The sequence below is a fragment of the Podarcis liolepis genome (genome assembly GCF_965112155.1).
Source record: "Podarcis liolepis genome assembly, chromosome: 2".
NCBI lineage: Eukaryota > Metazoa > Chordata > Lepidosauria > Squamata > Lacertidae > Podarcis > Podarcis liolepis.
This window is the reverse complement of record NC_139555.1, coordinates 6,204,701-6,218,691: the sequence shown is the minus strand read 5'-3', so window position 1 is coordinate 6,218,691 and position 13,991 is coordinate 6,204,701. Positions and strand designations below refer to the sequence as shown.

General features: G+C 44.3%; 3 protein-coding genes across 5 annotated transcripts in view; 1 reads left to right on the top strand and 2 right to left on the bottom strand.

Annotated features, from left to right (window-relative positions):
- The window catches only part of ADCY6 (adenylate cyclase 6), a 934,310-nt gene that overhangs the window by 269,790 nt on the left and 650,529 nt on the right, over nt 1-13,991 (bottom strand). The gene's annotated exons all lie outside the window — the stretch shown is intronic.
- LOC310698257 (17-beta-hydroxysteroid dehydrogenase type 6-like) overlaps nt 1-13,991 on the top strand; it is a 164,937-nt gene that overhangs the window by 46,594 nt on the left and 104,352 nt on the right. The window lies entirely within an intron of this gene.
- LOC310698284 (retinol dehydrogenase 7-like) overlaps nt 1,071-13,991 on the bottom strand; it is a 48,507-nt gene continuing 35,586 nt past the window's right edge. The window contains exons 1-5 of one of the 3 annotated variants that reach the window (XM_083485341.1): nt 10,011-10,360; nt 5,776-6,097; nt 4,534-4,792; nt 2,133-2,290; nt 1,071-1,836 (exon numbers count right to left, since the gene is read on the bottom strand). In XM_083485341.1, the coding sequence (XP_083341467.1) occupies nt 1,619-1,836; nt 2,133-2,290; nt 4,534-4,792; nt 5,776-6,088 (948 nt within the window). In that variant the 5' untranslated portion in view covers nt 6,089-6,097; nt 10,011-10,360 and the 3' untranslated portion in view covers nt 1,071-1,618. Of the gene's footprint in view, nt 1,837-2,132; nt 2,291-4,533; nt 4,793-5,775; nt 6,098-6,202; nt 6,344-10,010; nt 10,361-13,991 lie in introns of those variants that run through there. The other 2 variants (XM_083485342.1, XM_083485343.1) reach the window with 2 other exon arrangements.

Below are 13,991 nucleotides of genomic sequence, written 5' to 3'. Positions count from 1 at the left end.
TTCTTTATCCTATAACAGCAATAATAATATTATAAGCCCATTAACATACATTACACCCACAGAATACATTTAGAGCCCTCTAAATAGCCATGGCTTCTGGGTCCAGTTACAGATAGGTAGCCGTGTTGGTCTGCCATAGTCAAAATAATAATAATAAAAAAATCCTTCCAGTAGCACCTTAAAGACCAACTAAGTTAGTTCTTGGTATGAGCTTTTGTGTGCATGCACACTTCTTCAGATACACTGAAACAGAAGTTGCCAGATCCTTCTATATAGATTGGCAGATAGCTGAGATGAGCCTGTTGACAACTCTCTGCAGTCGTTAAGAGTCATCAACAGGCTCATCTCAGCTATCTGCCAATCTCCCATTCCCACCACCCTTCTGAGTAATACCCCTCCCCACCTTCTCTCTATATAGAAGGATCTGGCAACTTCTGTTTCAGTGTATCTGAAGAAGTGTGCATGCACACGAAAGCTCATACCAAGAACTAACTTAGTTGGTCTTTAAGGTGCTACTGGAAGGATTTATTTATTTTTATTATTTTGACCATGGCTTCTGGGGTTTGCTAAGAGAGCTGGCTTCACAGAACCACAATTTCCAGCACCCTTAAACTACACTTCCCAGGCTGCCTTACGAACACACAGTGTGGGTGTCAATTAATGGACAGTGGAATTGCTGCCCAATGGAGTGCTGAAACCATTCAGAACTGAAACGAGTGGTGAAGATCACTGTTCTTCCTGCTTAGTACAGATCTAGGTATGTTTCAAGGAAGGTGGAAGGATAACCAGAAGATTCATGTTGAGGGGGGAACAGCGGGGGGTGAAGGGGTGTATAGGCCCCACGGAAAGACCACCAGGTTGATAAACGGATGACACCAGTGCCTATGCAACACCCATCCTTCAATTTTTATAAGCTCACATTGTGCTGCTTAGCCCTGTGGCTTTGGGTCTAAGGTTGCCTGAGTTTGTGTACTGCAGACATGTCCCGGCAATTGCTGAAACAGAGGAATGTTGGGACTGCCTGTTGGCCTACAGATGACCTACTTTGCCTGCACAAAGCTTACACGTAGTTTAGATTATAACCAGCTTTACTTGGGCATTCATTCCAGTTGGTTTGTGGGGAGCACATCTTTCCCCCACTCCAAGGAACTACAGTGGTACCTTGGGTTACATACACTTCAGGTTACATGCGCTTCAGGTTACAGACTCCGCTAACCCAGAAATAGTACCTCAGGCTAAGAACTTTGCTTCAGGATGAGAACAGAAATCATGCTCCGGCGGCGCAACGGCAGCAGCAGGAGGCCCCATTAGCTAAAGTGGTGCTTCAGGTTAAGAACAGTTTCAGGTTAAGAACGGACCTCCGGAACGAATTAAGTACTTAACCCGAGGTACCACTGTATAAGGATACAATGCATGTCCACTCAGACTTACAGTAAGTTGCACTGCGTTCAATGGGGCTTATTCCTAGATCAGCCAATAGTAGAGAATCAAAGAAAAATAAAACCACTTCTCTTTACAGCTACTGATTACTAAGCCTGCATCTCAATAAGATCCTAAAAGATTCAATGTTCCATCCATAGATTGTTTGGCCACCTGCAATGTTGTTCTTCACAGTCATCTACACGGCTTGTGCTGGTTTGGGCCCAGAGCGGGTCAACACATAGTCTGCAATGGTGGTTGGCAAGTAAGAGACAGGAAGGTAGAAGAGCTTTGCATCCCAGCCTGGAGAGTAGCGAGTGCGAGGGGAGCAAGATGTCAGGGCATGTTCTATGCAGTCGGTGACCAGGTGAAACTTGTCGCTGCAACCATCAAGGAGTTCTTGGAACAATTTGCAACCTGTGTGAGAGAAACAAACAAATGAACAATTGGATCTGCAGCAGCACAGGAGGCAAATTTAATCTTCTGAGCATTCTCCCTATGATAGCTAAATCAAAGGAGGAACATCTGGAACTATTTTGGATGCCAAAGAAAAGAACCTTCAGGTGCTTCCAGACTGCATTGCGAAATTTTGGCGAGTGCAAATTCAGAAGGAAAGCTGTGTGGCAGTTCGCTTATTGTTTCTTGAAGTGTAAATGAGATACAACTGCATTAAAATGCAAATCAAACTGACTTTATCCCCCATATCTACTCACATTGCTCAAAGTACTGCTGCCCATAAGTGTCTCTGATGTCAGAAGGTACCCGGCTCCATACAGTCTGAAAATACTCTACTAGTTTTGTGCAAATAGGTGTTTTGAAACCACCAGGTTCAATTATGCTGACTCGGACTCCAAAAGGAAGGAGCTCTCTCCTGAATTGGGGAAGAAAAGTAAAGAGTTATCATTTGTTACTGAGCCACAGTAATATTGCAGGTCATGTTTTTGGATCCGTGGAAAGGAACACCTTTCTTTTTGAAAAGAAGGGAAAAAAGGAGAGAGAAAAGAAGAGAAATGTAGTCCCCTATCTTTTGCCCTCTTGCGTGAGCCTAGCCTTGCTCTGCCCATGCAGACTTTTGATCTTAATGCCATCAATTCAGCAAGTCGACACTTTGATAATTAAGTGGTATATAAATAGTTGAAATATGCACATTTTAAACACCATAATCAACTTTTCTACAAATCACGTTGGGCTCTTCTATTCTCAAAGGCCTTTGCTGAGAATCCTCCGGAAAAACAATCTCCCTGTTGATGGCACTTTATCATTGTACTGTGGAGAGTGTATTAACTTATGGTCTGTGTGTGTGGTTTGGGTGCTGCACGGCCAGGGGAAAAACAATGCTGTCCAGGGTTGTAAAGACTGCAGAGAGAATACTTGGGTACACTCTTCCCTCCTTAGACCAAATCTATGCTGTCAGGTGCCATAAGAAAGCTGCAGAGATAGCGCAGGATAGTGCGCACCCCGGAAATGATCTCTTTCAGCTTCTGCCTTCTGGAAGAAGGTATTGGGTTATAAAGACCAGACTAGCCGCCTGAGAAACAGTTTCTACCCAAATGCAATTCTGGTTTTAAACACAGTATAAGGAGTCTTTATAGGAGTATATTGTATTTTAAAATGGGGTTTCAGAGTTTTGGGGGGGGGTTTGAATGTAGATTTTATGTAGATTTTCAATTTCATTGTTCTGTATGGGGCAATGACAATAAAGGTATTGTATCGTATTCTCCTAAGTGACACCAGCAACGCGGCCAAGCAGGTTGGCCTAGGACCTAGACAAAACCATCTAGAGCAGGGGTCGGCAACCTAAGGCCCATGGCCCACAAGCGGCCCACAGGGGTCGTTTAACCAGCCCACGAGCCACCCACGAACTGAGCCGCCCACTCGGAGAGTCCCCGTGCTCTGTGCGGCACGGGCACTCGCTCCCGCGGCACCAGAAATCACGTCTGCGCAGATGCTGGAAATCACAGGCACGCAATCGCACACTCGTGATCCAGCCCACGGAGGGTTCTCTGCTTGAGTGATCCGACCAAGGCGGGGTAAACCTTGCAGACCCTTGATCTAGGCAGTGTTTCCCAACCTTGGGCCTCCAGCTGTTTTTGAACTACAATTCCCATCATCCCTGACCACTGGTCTTGCTAGCTAGGGATGATGGGAGTTGTAGTCCAAAAACAGCTGGAGGCCCAAGGTTGGGAAACACTGATCTAGAGCATGGACAGCAAGAGTGGGCTGGGAGCCACACATCCTATCTCAGGCTTGCAAATTCAAAAAACCTATTTTTTCATAATTTTGTTTGATATGTATTTTGTTGTAATGTTCATGAAATGAAGTACCAACAAGAATTCTTTCAAAGCATTAATTCTATCATGCAATAGCAAGCTATCACCCAGCTTTGTAACACACATTTAAAAGAAAAGCCTGGTTAGCTTTTCAGACACCTTTTAATTGAATGACTTTCTAAAGAAATGCCCGAAGTAACTGATAATTAATATAGTTTGACATTTTGTTTATTCTGTTATATTTTCCAGAATATAACAGAAGACCCATCTATCCTAATTAGAACCCAATAATACTTTAAATATTTTAAAATCATTTTTTTAAAAAATAAATTTTATAACTTAAATTTTAATGTTAAACTAAGTTACAGATAGGTAGCCGTGTTGGTCTGCCATAGTCAAAATAAAAAAATTCCTTCCAGTAGCACCTTAAAGACCAACTAAGTTAGTTCTTGGTATGAGCTTTCATGTGCATGCACACTTCTTCAGATACCAATGTTAAACTAAATTCATCATATATCTTATTAAATCCCAAGCAGTTCTGAAGAGATTGATGTTTTCACTTTTGACGTATCTCAATTCTGGTCTGAGCTTTTAAGGTTTTTGTGTAGTCTGGCAAGGCCAAAATTGTCAATTTTTTCAAATTTCAAACCCTCATAACTGAAAAATGGGATGAGATAAAAAATTAAAAATTCAGATATAAACTTAGTTTTGTTCAATCAACAAATGCACAAAATATGAAGATAACTGGGTGCCATGGGGTGAAAAAGTTGGATCACTTGATATGGAATGACCCATCTGGAGGTTGCATGTTGCAAAGAAGAAACTACAGAGCTGCTCTGTTTACCTCAGGGTGTCAGAGAAGGCTTCCGCACCAAACTTGGATGGGCAGTAACCACCTCCAAAGACTGCCAGTCGTCCCATCGTACTGCACACGTTGACCACCCTCCCTCTGGCTCTCCTCACCAGGGGCACCATATGTAGCGTCACATCAATCATCCCCAAAAGGTTGACATTGATCACCTTTGCAAAGTCATCTTTGGTCAGCCATTCGTTGGGAGCTGATGGGACACCTATTCCCGCATTGTTCACCAAGCCCCAGAGCCCTGTGTGAAGAAAGAAGGCATGTTCATCCTCTTAGGCAACCTTAACAGAGCTCAATAAAGTTGGAAATAAGCTAATCACATGCATAGATTGTTTGTGTTTACTTATGGAATTCTTCCTTTTATTACTTTTTCTGAATTGTTATGCTTATTCTTCATTTCACATGTTGTGAGCCACTTTGGGCACAATTTTGTGGGAACGTGGCCTACAAATGAATACAGAGAGGCAATTCTAATCCCCCGTCCCACCCAGGGCTGGATTTAGGTTTGATGAGGCCCTAAGCTACTGAAGGTAATGGGGCCCTTTATATGTCCAGCCCTCCTTTGTCAACAACAAATAGTAACTGTTTTTTTGTGCTTAATATATGCTACCGTATTTTTCGCTCTATAAGACGCACCAGACCATAAGACGCAACTAGTTTTTGGAAGAGGAAAACAAGAAAAATAATAATCTGAATTTCAGATGCCAGAACAACAAGAGGGATCGCTGCGCAGTGAAAGCAGCGATCCCTCTTGCTGTTCTGGCTTCTGGGATAGCTGCGCAGCCTGCATTCGCTCCATAAGACGCACACACATTCCCCCTTACTTTTTAGGAGGGAAAAAGTGAGTCTTATAGAGCAACAAATACGGTATATGGTAATTTATGGACCTAATAGGTATCTAAAGCCATTTGCACATAACAAAATATCTATTTTATCAAAGTTATTGATATAGATATAAGCAAACCAGTGATATTTTAGAGAACAGGCTAGCAGGCGGGGCCCCTTACTTACATCATAGGAGCCTACACAACCCAAAACACTGTTGCTGTATGTAGGTTTTATTTTATTTTTTATCTTATATTTTGGAAATGTACATCCAGTTGTTGTTTTCCTTTATATTTTTTGTGGCCACCAAGAGAGTGGGGCCCTAAGCTATAGCTTGTTTAGCCTATACGTAAATCCCACCAATAGCACAGAGGCAGCACAAGGAAGTTAGAGATTCACCTTTGTTCCCAATGCACCCTTTCACCCACTCCGTCGCTGCCGCCACACTCTCTGTGCTGGTCACTTCCAGAATGGTGGTTTTCAAGCGCTCTGAGGTGACCTTGCCCAGCTGCTCTGCCCCCTTCTGCGTGAGACAGGCTGCCAGCACCCGCAGGCCCCGGGCATCCAGCTGCCTGGCAAGTAGGTTTCCAAAGCCAGAGTCACACCCCGTGATGAAGACATATTTCTCCGTCAGGTTCTCCACCGTCTGTCTCTCCTGGTACCATCGGCGAAAGAAGTAAAGCCCCAGCAGGGCAGCCAGGTAGAGCCACATGGCTGAAACCTGCAGGGAAAAAGAATTCAAGCATTAGGAAACATACACACTCCTGGCATGACTTGGAGGAGGAGATTTCTAATTCCTGCTCCACCAAGAAGTTCACTGGAAGACCTTTTATGTTTCCACCGCTTTATTTAGCCTTCCTCGCAGTGTCGTGGAGGGGAAGGAGAATTTTTGCATGAAGCAAAGAGCTGCTTGGAGCAGAGGCAAGCTAAAAGAAGTATAAATAATAGCTCTAGCTAGCTGCTTATTATCTGAACAACTAAATAAAGTGGAAGAGGACAATCCTATACACATCTATATACATAACAAGTGGGTGGCGCTGTGGTTTAAACCACTGAGCCTCTTGGGCCTGCTGATCAAAACGTTGGAGGTTCAAATACGTGCAATGGGGTGAGCTCCCGTTGCTCTGTCCCAGTTCCTGCCAGCCTGGTGGTTCGAAAGCATGTCAGCGCAAGTAGATAAATAGGTACTGCTGCGGCGAGAAGGTAAGCGGCCTTTCTGTGTGCTCTGGCACTCATCATGGTCCTCCGTGCGCCAGTAGTGGTTCAGTCATGCTGGCCACATGACCCACAAAACTGTCTGTGACAAACGCCGGCTCCCTCAGTCTGAAAACAAGATGAGCGCCGCAACCCCACAGTCGCCTTTGACTGGACTTAACCGTCCAGGGGTCCTTTACCTTTCACCTCTATATACATAAGCAACACTGAGTTCAAATATTGTGCATTAGCTCAGATATTAGCTCAAATATTGGCATTAGCAGGCAACAGGTCATATGCCTTATTTTGTCATTAATGCGCCACATATTGTACTTGTTCAAGGTCCGATCCCCGATTTGTTGTGTGTGATCAAACTCTCCCAACTGAGATTCACTAAGTATTTTGCAGATGATGGACACCAATGTTTTTGATGCTGGGTTTTTATTAAGTTTTCAAAGGAGATCAGAGATTTATGGTTAGGATGGGAACAAGGACCCAGAGATGAACAGAGACTCTACAGAGGGTGGTGAATACAGCACATGATTTCATGGGCTGTCCCTTGAGTCCACTAGATGACATCACAAGGGATCGTTCCCTTAGGAGAGCGAGAAAAATTCTCAGGGATGACTCACACCCCAGCCATCACCTCTGATTATAGAAGTATAATCAGTTGCACCAACAGGCTAAAACAGGGGTAGGCAACCTAAGGTATGTGGGCTGGATGCGGCCCAATCGCCTTCTCAATCCAGCCCGCGGACGGTCCGGGACTCAGAATGAGTAGAATGTGTCCTTTTATTTAAAATGCATCTCTGGGTTATTTTGGGGGAATAGGAATTTGTTCATTTTTTTTTTCAAAATATAGTCCGGCCCCCCACAAGGTCTGAGGGGCAGTGGACCGGCCCCTTGCTGAAAAAGTTTGCTGACCCCTGGTCTAAAAACTAGCTTTTATCGATGGGCTGTTAGGCTGTTGAACGGAAAATAACATAACGAAAATGACTTGCAAGGTGGTGTGTTGTTCAATAAGCACACAGAGTGCAACGAGACTGAGTGTTTGGGGGGGAGGCTTGCTTAATTTCATTGTACACAGGTTGTACAATGACAATAAAGGTATTTTTATTATATAGACTAGAGTATCGAGTGCAAATGTTGCCAACACACCCTAACAAGCTGATCAGAGCTTACATCCCTAATGATTTGCATGTAGGGATGTAAGAAGGCATAACTTTATTTCCTGTTCTGTACTTTTCACATTCAGTACTGTTTCTGTTCAGGTGCAAGGTCACCTTCCATCAAATATTATGTTATTTGTCTAACTTTCTGCTGTTGCAAAATGTCGCAATTAACTAACTATTATAGTTGGCATCCATTTGTGTGGAATAGGTCTCCAGGGATCGAGTCAAACTGCTGTGTTAGCAGCACTGTGACCTCTCCATGTCACTAGCCCAGGCAGTGTGACTTCGCAACACAAGACAAAGCATATTTCAGAATACCAGATGCTGGAAACAAATGGGAGGGACTCCTTGCTCTGTTGACTGGTAGTGACTTCTTAACTGTAATAATAATAATAATAATAATTTATTATTTATACCCCGCCCATCTGGCTGAGTTTCCCCAGCCACTCTGGGCGGCTCCCAATCAGTGTTAAAAACAGTACAGCGTTACATATTAAAAACTTCCCTGAACAAGGCTGCCTTAAGATGTCTTCTGAATGTCAGGTAATTATTTATCTTTTTGACATCTGATGGGAGGGCGTTCCACAGGGCGGGCGCCACTACCGAGAAGGCCCTCTGTCTGGTTCCCTGTAGCCTCACTTCTCACAATGAGGGAACCGCCAGAAGGCCCTCGGCGCTGGATCTCAGTGTCCGGGCTGAACGATGGAGGTGGAGATGCTCCTTCAGGTATACAGGACCGAGGCCGTTTAGGGCTTTAAAGGTCAGCACCAACACTTTGAATCGTGCTCGGAAACGTACTGGGAGCCAATGCAGATCTCTCAGAACCGGTGTTATGTGGTCCCGGCGGCCACTCCCAGTCACCAGTCTGGCTGCCGCATTCTGGATTAATTGCAGTTTCCGGGTCACCTTCAAAGGTAGCCCCTCGTAGAGCGCGTTGCAGTAGTCCAAGCGTGAGATAACTAGAGCATGCACCACTCTGGCGAGACAGTTCGTGGGCAGGTAGGGTCTCAGCCTGCGTACCAGGTGGAGCTGGTAGACAGCTGCCCTGGACACAGAGTTAACCTGCGCCTACATGGACAGCTGTGAGTCCAAAATGACTCCCAGGCTGTGCACCTGGTCCTTCAGGGGCACAGTTACCCCATTCAAGACCAGGGAATCCCCCACACCAACCCGCTCCCTGTCCCCCCAAAACAGTACTTCTGTCTTGTCAGGATTCAACCGCAATCTGTTAGCTGCCATCCATCCTCCAACCGCCTCCAGGCACCATCCTCCAACCGCCTCCAGGCACCAACCGCCTCCAGGCAGCTAGTGAACCCTGCAATCACTGGATCAACTCAGAAATAAAGAGAGCTCAGCGTTAGCACCTCGCAGGTCATAACTGATTTCCTCTTCAAAAATAATAAGGAAGTTTTACTGAGTTTCAGAAAATACATCTTACAAAACCCCCTCATCAATAACAAATTACCCCGTTTGCTCAAGTAGGACACAATGGTCCATATTTTCTCTTGCAACTGATCCAATTTCTTCCAAATCCATGTTAAAAGCTGCAAGGCCAGCACAAGACGGAATGTGGTTAGTTTCTTAGGTTGCAAGTTCTTTCATTGTTCATGAGAAACATGAAACTGCACAACACATGAAACTGCTATGTCAAGTAATGAGACTAATTTATTGATGCAGAAACGCCTTATTTTCTCACAGGTGCACCACAGATGGAACAGGGGCCAACAACACTAAAACCCCTCCAAGAAAGTGCAGATGAAGACAAATGATTACATTTTTGTGGTGTTGGATGCCATCGGTGTAAGAGCTTAAAAGTGTTTTCTCCACTCTTAATTAAAACAGAACATAGAGGCAGCCTAACTGTTCCAAGGTCTCATTCCCAGGCTTGTTTTGTAGGAACAAACTGTTCCCGTCAAATGTCACTAGATATTTTGTAGCTGAAGGATACCAATCTTTTTGATGCTCTGTTTTTACTAAGTGCTAAATTCTTATCTCCTTCTGAGTAATGAATGGGAAGAGATATGAGACTGGGGTCGATCTTGTACCTTTTAAAGTTCTGAACTTTTTCTGGAAATGTTTCTGGGCCTTTCAGGGGTGCAAAGGAAGAAGAAATTCAGGAAGTGAAGTCCCCCCCCCTCCCCCAGCGTGAAACTTGAGAAAAGTGTCACCTACTGAATATTCGCTTGAAATAAAGTTGTTATGAGCACATGTCAGTGGTGACTGGAAGTTACTAACTATCATGTATAATTGAAAAGGGAAGAGACAGACCTGCAGCTGGTTAGAGGAAAGGCTCTCAGCTTCAGTTTTGCGGCAGGAAAAGCAATGCTTTCTTCTCCCGTTTACAGCTGCTCCTTATCTGCCTGCTGCTTTTTTTCATACTCCACTGGCTGCAAACGGAGCTCCTCCCTTCTGGCAAGGATTGGTTTAACCCAATTAGGTGGTGAAATTTAACTGCCTTCTTTAAAGTAACTGGGGAATCTGTTGGTGAAAGAAACACCCCAAATCCCTCCCATTGCAGAGCTCCGTGGCACACATTCAGCCCCTTTCCCCTGTGTTCTGTTCATGTATGGATAGAGCAAATAAATCATTTGTCTAGAGCAGGAAGAAAGCCTGGGGTTGAGAGTCAAAATAAAAAAATTCCTTCCAGTAGCACCTTAAAGACCAACTAAGTTAGTTCTTGGTATGAGCTTTCGTGTGCATGCACACTTCTTCAGATACACAGTGTGCATGCACACGAAAGCTCATACCAAGAACTAACTTAGTTGGTCTTTAAGGTGCTACTGGAAGGAATTTTTTTATTTTGACTATGGCAGACCAACACGGCTACCTATCTACTACTGGAACCATGGGGTTGAGAGTATCTTTCTTGCGGAAGCACATCCCTCCTGCTGATAGAAAGATGGGGAGAGTGCTTGCAAAATTACATTTCACCTAGAGTAGGAAGGGTGAGGCTCAGTCCGGCCAGCTTGCTTTGGTGCATGAATTCTAATACAGTGGTACCTCGGTTCACAAACGAAATATCTTCCGGAAACCCGTTTGGCTTCCGAAATGTTCAAAACCCGAGGCGTAGCTGAAGGAAACACAGCCCTGGGCAGCCTGAGGAACTGCCCTCCACCTTGGCCCTGTCGATAAAAAGCAAGTCCAGAATGATAGACTAGAATTATGTCCATTGAGCTACAATTCCCAGCACCCTTAAACTACACTTCCCAAGCTGTTAAAATGATATAATAGCTCAGGACTGCAATACCTAAAGGACTGCCTCTTTCCACATTGTAATAAGGTCTTAGATATATAATAAACGTTGATAAATGTACCAAGCAAACACGTACATAAATATATAAACCACATTGTCTGAAGCAGCACAGGAAGACAGTCCTGAAATCATTTTGACTCCCAAGTCGACCAAATGTTTCTCTGCAAGGAGGGAGGAGGTGAAAAAAAAACCTTCCTTGTTACAGGAATTTAGTAATTACCATCTCAAAGGAGGGGATGACAGACTACCAGGAAAGGAAATCAGATAAGGCATTATCAGATAACCTGGCAGGCAGGAAAAACAAGAACATTCAAATTTCTTTTGTAGAACACCTTTTCTGTAATGTATGTATGATGTATGGAGGGTTGGTCTTGAGCTCCAGGGCAGGGAATTTAAAATGTCTATATAAGGCCTTGCGCGCCATTGTTCTGGATTCCTCCTCCTCTCCTGCGGGTGGGGGGAGCACCCTGTTGCAACAGATCAATAAAGATCAAGCTTACTATCTGCTTTGCTTCTCAATATTCTCTGGTTGGCCTCTGTTATTTTCTCCTACCAATAGGGAACCCACGTAAGGACTCTATAAGGGCTCTTGCATACCCCATAAGGGGGAAAGGGCAGATTTATTTTGTTTACAACAACATGAACCTACCCGGACCCTGAGATCGTCTTCCGAGGCCCTCCATTGTGTGCCCCTCCTCAAGAGGTTCAGAGGGTGGCAACATGAGAAGAGGGCCTTCTCTGCTGTGGCTCCCCGTCTGCCGAATGCTCTCCCCAGGGAAGTTCATTCCTTCATTATACATCTTTAGGCGCCAGGCAAAAACATTCCTTTTCAACCGGGCCTTTGGCTGATCTGATTTACATCCTATGCCCTTTTAAAATGAGCTGGGGGGGAGGGCGCTATTGGTCGGTTGTTTTATTGTCATTGGGTCTCTTGTGGTTTTATATTATTTTATTCTGTGAACCACTCTGAGACCCCTGGGTATAGGGTGGCATATAAATAATAATAAAATAATATAAGAGTATATTGACACAGTGTGGATGTCAATAAATTGGAGTGCTGAAACCATTCAGAACTGAATGGAGTGGTGAAGATCACTGTTCTTTCTTGCTTAGCACAGATCTAGGTATGCTTCAAGGAAGGGGGAAGGATAACCAGAAGAATTTCAGAAATAGACTGGAAAGAGAAGCTGCTGGATTGCAACTCATTACCAAACTCAAAACCATGGAGAGACCTGGTCTGAACAAAGACATTGGATTCTTATCTCATTATACATGACTAAGCCATTTTTCACCTTCTCACCCCTTGCCTTTTCCTGTAAGACCTATTGCAGTCATTAAGAGTCGTCAACAGGCTCATCTCAGCTATCTGCCAATCTCCCATTCCCACCACCCTGCTGAGTAATACCCCTCCCCACCTTCTCACTATATAGAAGGGTCTGGCAACTTCTGTTTCAGTGTATCTGAAGAAGTGTGCATGCACACGAAAGCTCATACCAAGAACTAACTTAGTTGGTCTTTAAGGTGCTACTGGAAGGAATTTTTTTATTCAGAAGATTCATGTTAAAGGGAGAAGTGGGGGGGGTGATGTATAGGCCCCACGAAAAGACCACCAGGTTGATAAACTGATGACACCAGTGCTTGTGCAACACCCATGCGCTGCTCCTTCAAGTTTTAAAAACTCAGATTTTGCTGCTTAGCCCTGCGGCTTTGGGTCTAAGGTTGCCTGAGATTGTGTACTGCAGACATGTCCCGGCAATTGCTGAAACAGAGGAATGTTGGGACTGCCTGTTGGCCTCCAGGTGACCTACTTTACCTGCACAAAGTTTACACATAGTTCAGATTATAACCAGCTTTAATTGAATATGCATTCCAGTTGGTTTGTGGGGAGCACATCTTTCCTCTGCTCCAAGGAACTACAGGTTACCCCTAGCATCCTTATACCACAATTCCCAGGATTTTTGTGGGGAAAGGAGACTAAAGTGAAGAGTTCCTGTTTGGTTCGTTACAGGTGGTTCTAAGTCAATTCCAAACTTTGCAAGAATGATTCCAAATAAACCTCCTTAGAAACAGATAAGTGGGGAATGAAAGAAGATGTTTTATCTTTTTACACCACTTATAACTCCTTCAAGACCACTTGGCTGGAGAGTAAGGTAAAGGAGTGGCAGAAAGTGTCTGGCCACTCAGTCTTACAGTAGGTGGCACTGAGTTCAATAAGGTTTATTCCTAGATAAATGGGTAGTAAAGTTTTGAGTCTAAGCTGCATCAGACAATCATCAATAATAAAAGAAAACTATCTCTAGCCTCTGGTACCTCTGTGTGGGATGCAATCCACTGAGAGCAGTCAAGTACAACATTCCTTGTTTTGCTAGAGTGGACATGCAGAGAATGTTTGGTCCAGCCAGTCAAAACTTCTTGTTCCTCCTGGCTGGCCTGGAACAACCTTCCTTGCATGTGACTAGTGGGTAGGCGTGACCTTTCAAGACCTTGTAAAGGGCCAATGCATGCTGCCACTCTCTCTTTTTTCCATCTTCTTTTCATCCTGCGAACTTCCTGGAATAAACTGGCTGCCAGCCAAGCAGTCGCCCAAGTCATCTCTCTTATAGTGCTCTGCCTGATCTTGAGTAAAGTTTTTTTTTTTATTGCTTATGAATAAGACTGTGGTGTCTTTATTCTTTTAGGAGGGATTTAAAATGGGGTCTTTCCAGGAACATACAATTCAATCTCACAGAGACTGAATTGCAACTAGATTTCTGCTTGCGTGAGAAGGGGAATGTAAACTCTGGTAAGTAAAGGAACTTGCTAGCACAAGTTAAAAGGTAAAGGACCCTTGACAGTTAAGTCCAGTCGCGAACAACTCTGGGGTTGCGGCGCTCCTCTTGCTTTACTGGCTGAGGGAGCCGACATTTGTCTGCAGTTTTTCCTGGTCATGTGGCCAGCATGACTAAGCCGCTTCTGGTGAAACCAGAGCAGCGCATGGAAACACCGTTTACCTTCCC